At 37.4% G+C, this 5867-nt stretch overlaps 1 protein-coding gene across 1 annotated transcript; it reads left to right on the forward strand.

Annotated features, from left to right (window-relative positions):
* Positions 1–311: 311 nt before the first annotated feature.
* Positions 312–5644, forward strand: LOC7459225 (probable protein phosphatase 2C 33). Its single transcript, XM_002325437.4, has 5 exons — positions 312–1467; positions 2659–3048; positions 3151–3268; positions 4462–4685; positions 4788–5644. Exons 1-5 carry the CDS (start codon positions 1213–1215, stop codon positions 5280–5282), a joined length of 1482 nt encoding a protein of 493 aa, XP_002325473.1. The 5' UTR covers positions 312–1212; the 3' UTR covers positions 5283–5644.
* The last annotated feature ends 223 nt before the right edge of the window (positions 5645–5867 follow it).

Consider the following 5867-nt stretch of genomic DNA (forward strand, 5'->3'; position numbering starts at 1 on the left):
CATCATTATTATTATTATTTTGAATTAATATGAATATCGGAGCTAGTTTGTGTGTACTTCGACTAATCTTACGAGTTCTGAAGTTAACGACCATGTAAACCTCCAGTAATCCTGAAATTTATGAGACTCGAACTGGTGGTATCTACAAAACAAATATATAACCTAACCTGTTAAGCTATATTTCTCAAGGTTTTTATTATTATTATTATTATTATTATTACTACTACTACAACAACTACTCATGGGTGATACATGCACACATGATTATACATAAGAGAACACATGGCCTAATACCATAAAATATAGATTTATTAATTAATGATCCAATTTTTATAAATAATGTCCCTGTAGAGATTTAATTTAATTTCTCCTCTCTCTCGCTACCCTTATTAAGAGCGGAATCTGTGCATCTGTTCTTCGTCTTTGATGAGAAGTAGTTGCTATTATTTCTGGTAATTTATGGATCTGTAATCACTCCCTATCTAAAGAAATTCACTCCCTCTAAACCTGCAATCTCTTGGATTGTTTTGGCCTCTTCTGTGAATTGAATTCAGTCCCTTTTGTTCCCATCAATGAACCCTGCTTCTCTAATCTCTTTCAAATTTCTGGCAGCCCAAATAGCTTATTTTTTCTGGGCCTGGCTTCAACAGAAAACACAACTTGATCTGGTCAAATATTGCTCTTTCGGTGCTTCAGCGAAGATTTGAAGCTTTACTTTTTATTGATTTTGCGTTCAGTACGAACAAATATAATTCTTTTTTTTTTCTTATTATAGATCTCCTTCTTACATAGATCTGCTCTTTATGAAATATATGTCCTTTTTGTAGCTTTTCCAAGTATTTTTCTGAATATAAAATAGAAAGGACGGAGCCCAGATTCTTATCCCTTTTATCAATCCAGCGCTTCTTCATCAACACCCAAAAGGGTCATTGAAAAAAGATAGTAGAAAGCTTTCCGTTCCGTTTGTGTGCTTCTTTCTTTCTTTCTTTTTTTGTGTGGTGTAAGGCAAATCTTGATATTTGGGCTATAGAATTCAAAAGGGTTATTAGGTGAATCTGGTCGATTAATCTCACCATTGGGTCTGTGAATTCCGAAAAGGTTCTCTTCAAGATCTTCACCCCATCAGTTCTTACGGATCCGTCTTCTGAAAATAGTGGGTCTGATTCTCTGGCTGGTCTGGAGTGCATATTAAATATTATCAGGGCCCTCAGGATGGGGTCCTGCTTGTCTGCAGAAAGCAGGAGCCCTCGCCCTGGTACGCCTTCCTCTCCTGGCTTCGGGGTTAGGAAGAGGAAGAACTCCAAAAAGCGTCCAGGGTCTCGGAATTCTTCGTTTGACTATAGGAGGGAAGAGCCACTGCATAGGATTCCTGGAAGGCTGTTCTTGAATGGGTCTAGTGATATCGCTTCATTGTTTACCCAGCAAGGCAAGAAAGGAACCAATCAGGATGCCATGATTGTTTGGGAGGTTAGTTCTTTCCTCGCTTTCATTTTCGAAGGATTATTCTCATTCTAATGCTCATAATAATAATAATTTGAAATATATTTTAGTTACCTTTCCTACCTCTGAAAAGTAATTAGAATTTGTTCTCTTCTCGAATGCAATATTCCTATCCTGATGAAGTGGCTAGTCCAGCCAATGCAATACTAATATATTGATATATAATTCGTTCTTTTGATTTGTTCTTCATTTCTGTGTATTTTCTTGCAGAAATATATTTCTGGACCTACATCACATTCTGTTATTTTTTAAAGCAGTAATCACTTCTAGTATCTTTTTCTTCTTCAGCGTAGTAACGAATCATTGAGTTTTTTTAACGAAATTTAGCATCAATGACAAAGGAAACTGACACCTCCCTATCTAGTTGCATTTGCTATGTCTTGTTCTCTACAAAAATAAGCTATTTTCCTGTGTCTTGCTTCTCTTTTATTTATTAATTTCCTGCCATGCGTGTCTAAAGCCAGATGGTCCTGTTTGTTTCCTTCTACCAGAAACTCTCTCTATTTGTTTTAATCTATCCTACCATCATCCTATGATCCTTACTGGGCAAGGGTTCATTCCTGAAAGGTGATTAATTTCTTAATCAATTAATCATTTCCTTGTTGTGACTCTTCTTTAGTTTCATGCGATGTCTCTATCTTGTAAACGAGACATATCCTGCTTCTGTTGGTCTAGAATTGATTGTAGTAAAACACTTGCATCATCTGTGGGAGCATGTCAATCTGTCAGGTCATGTCTATGTGACTATAATGGAAAATCTCATCTTTATCTGGTAATTGAAATCATATGATGCGATTGAATAAATCCATCTTCATTCTTGAGTGGTAATGGACTTATTTTTTGTAGAGTTAAATATTTTTACTTTCTTTTGTTCATTTTAATTTGGATAATCGTAGAAGACATCAATATCTTTTGAAGCCTTGCTATTATGCAAACTCTGTTTGTTTGTTTCTTCTTACATGTCATCTGGATTCGGTATTACAGATTAAGAGCTCCTGCTATATCTCTGCTGTGCAATATTGCTGGCCTCTTCTCTGTATTAGAAGCATAATGTTATTTATTCTTTGTGCTTTAACATGAAATCAAAGAGAAAAAGTAAAGAAAATAATAATTATAAATAAAATAAATCTCACTCTTTGATGGTTTTAATGTTTCCAGAATTTTGGCTCTAGGAGAGATGCAGTTTTCTGTGGTGTTTTTGATGGCCATGGACCTTATGGTCATATGGTTGCTAAAAGAGTGAGGGATTCTCTCCCCCTGAAACTGACTGCTCATTGGGAAGTGAATGTAGCCAGTGAAGATGTTCTCAGAGAGATCAGCCTTAATACCACAGGGAGCATGAACTCGGAAGATACTTCCTTTATATCTGCTGATGACGAATCTAGGGCCTCTGTTGATCTTGAAGATGCCGAGAAGCACCCAGAGATTTTCCAGACACTGAAAGAGTCATTTCTGAAGGCTTTCAAAATCATGGACCGGGAACTGAGGGTGCATACTAATATTGATTGCTTCTGCAGTGGGACAACAGCAGTTACTTTAGTCAAGCAGGTTTTTACTCATGAAGACCTTAATGTCAACATATATAGCATACTTAGGATCATAAAATTTTGTGGCCTTCTTCTTGATCATAATTATTTGATGTTTACGTAGGGTCAATATCTTGTCCTTGGAAATGTTGGGGACTCTAGAGCTGTATTGGGTACAAGGGACAAAGATGATTCTCTTGTTGCTGTTCAGTTGACTGTGGATCTCAAACCAAATCTTCCAGGTAACTCCCCACCTTCATTCTCTCTCCATAATGAATTCTTTTCAATTGTATTTTTTTTTAATCGAGTACACTGCTGGTGTGCTGTGAGCTTTGTAAGGCAGGAATAGTTTGTCCATCACATACAGTTCATATTGTTGAAGGAGATAAATGGCAAATTCATCCTATATATGGATATAATTTTCTTTTTTCTATTTCAATTGACATCAGGAACTGCAGTTGCATAGAGCAGGAAAATCAAGACATGCACTAGAGTACAAATCCCATGCTCTTATGCCTTGACATGGATTATAGACTTGCATCTTCCTATAAATAGTTCAAATGTTACTGATATTCCTTGATTATCTAGATTGCACATGTAATTGATTTGTGTTTGATCTGTGGTCTATTTCTGAAGCATAACAAGGGCAATTTATGTTTTCCAAACTTGATTGATGCTGAATCAAATTTTGTTCTATTTAATTAATCATGGTCAAGAGAAAAGTTGAGATGGCATAATGATTGATGACCTATGATATCCCGTGCTGAGAATACTTATGATGTAAGAGAAAAGTGGTGCCAACTATGGAAGAGCTCAAGTATAGATATGGTATTAATTGCAAGTGAAGGATGTATAATGGACATGACAAGGAAGAACTAAATGATCTTGAATGGATACTGGCACTGCATCAGTCCAACCATACTTGATTGGTCAGATGTCTTATGGCTTAAATGATGTCAATTGTGTGGACAACATGTAGCCTAATATCTGATCTCATCTTTCCTTAGACAAAATTGCAACTTCAAATCTTCCTCCATCAGAACTGGATAAAAGTTTGCCAAATACGGTTGCTTTAACATGTTCGCTACCAGCTAACTTCCATTTCCTTTGACCATTGCTTTTGAACATGCATTTACTTGCTATATGGGCTACTGGTTTTATTGCCCAATCCTTAAATGAAGGTGACAGAGATAGCTAGAGGGGCTGTAATCCATGGTTTTCATCATCTAAATACAGTCTTGTAACTGACATTTCAACTCGAATATGCTTAATGCTACTAATTACTGGGTGATGCTTTCCGTTATCATCATGTAATACCTGTGATCTGTGACACAATTACTGTGACTGCATCTAAAATTGAAAACTGTGCTGTAATCTAATTTTGTACTTCTTACTATCAACTTTTTAGCTTATATTTTTTTTTGGTTGCCGACAGTGGAAGCAGAAAGAATCAGGAAGTGTAGAGGACGGGTTTTTGCTCTTCAGGATGAACCTGAGGTATCTAGAGTCTGGCTACCGAATAATGACTCTCCTGGCCTGGCCATGGCACGGGCTTTTGGAGATTTTTGCCTTAAGGATTTTGGTCTCATCTCTGTGCCTGATATTTCTTACCGGTGCTTGACTGAGAAGGATGAATTTATAGTGTTGGCTACAGATGGGGTAAGTTATTCTTAGACCATCCTCTATTTTTCTGTATATTCAATGAATTTAACATTGTGTGTCTCATTTACATGGATCTTTTTCTGTTTTAATTTATTATAGATTTGGGATGTGCTCTCAAATAAAGAGGTGGTGGACATTGTTGGATCAGTCCCATCACGTTCCTCTGCTGCGAAAACACTGGTTGAGTTGGCAGTTCGAGCCTGGAGATACAAGTACCCAACCTCCAAAATTGATGACTGTGCCGTAGTTTGCCTCTTCCTCAACTCCAATGATATATCTACCGCTTCTAATACCAAGTCAAATGAACAGCTTACATCAGTGGACCAAGTTGACAGTGGCAGGCAGAAAGAGGATGATCTCTCAAGTCCAACCGGTCTTGACCGTGCAGGTACTGTGCGGACTGAGAAAGAGGCCCTCTTAGGAGGAAATGCAGAGGAAGATTCCACAAAGCAAGATGAAATGCAATTAGAATATGGAATAGAGTGGTCTGCTCTTGAAGGAGTGTCTCGTGTCAATACTCTGTTGAATCTACCGAGGTTTGTGCCAGGAAAGGAAGAGAAGAAGGCTGCAGGAGAGGCAAAGACTCGAAAATGATGGAAGGAAGGAGGTATTCTTAATCTTGGATTTCTTAATTAATTTCTCTTCATTTTTCTTCCTTGTTTCTGTTTTTGTTTACATTTCTACAGAAGGGGAAAAGATTTTAGGGCCATAAAATGTTGAAATTGGACCGGAGAGGTGGCCCTGGCTATATTAGCATGTCTGGGAAATTGTCCTCTCTCTAGTCGTGGGTAGAATTGGAATTTTGTGTAAAATCCAACTCTCCTTGTATTTGTCAATTTCCTTTTCTTTTTTTTTTCTCTCCTTTAAATTGTGTGATCTGTTGGAGTTTGTCCATGCTGATGATAATAATCTTGTGATGATGAAGCCTCCTCCTTTCGAGGTTAGAACTTAATATATATTTTTTGGTTCCTAGTCGTGGGGGGGAGGGGAGAAAGCAACAGCTATGTTATTTTTGATTTCCAGCCACTTAGCCCTATTTGGCTGAGAATTGTTTGAAGGACCTAACCATAAGAAAATGATAAGTGGCTTTGTGAGCCTATCAGGCTGCTGCTAGTGTCCTGATCTTAACCATTTCTTTTGACTTGAAATAAATATTCAGGACCCATTTGATCTCTGGTC

Source organism: Populus trichocarpa, chromosome 19, assembly GCF_000002775.5.
Source record: "Populus trichocarpa isolate Nisqually-1 chromosome 19, P.trichocarpa_v4.1, whole genome shotgun sequence".
NCBI lineage: Eukaryota > Viridiplantae > Streptophyta > Magnoliopsida > Malpighiales > Salicaceae > Populus > Populus trichocarpa.

Bases quoted from the DNA above. Each gene is read 5' to 3' on its own strand.
- LOC7459225 (XM_002325437.4), top strand. From the start codon at position 1,213: ATGGGGTCCTGCTTGTCTGCAGAAAGCAGGAGCCCTCGCCCTGGTACG. The intron at 1,468-2,658 runs GTTAGTTCTTTC...TAATGTTTCCAG, and splicing joins ATGCCATGATTGTTTGGGAG to AATTTTGGCTCTAGGAGAGA. The intron at 3,269-4,461 runs GTAACTCCCCAC...GGTTGCCGACAG, and splicing joins TCTCAAACCAAATCTTCCAG to TGGAAGCAGAAAGAATCAGG.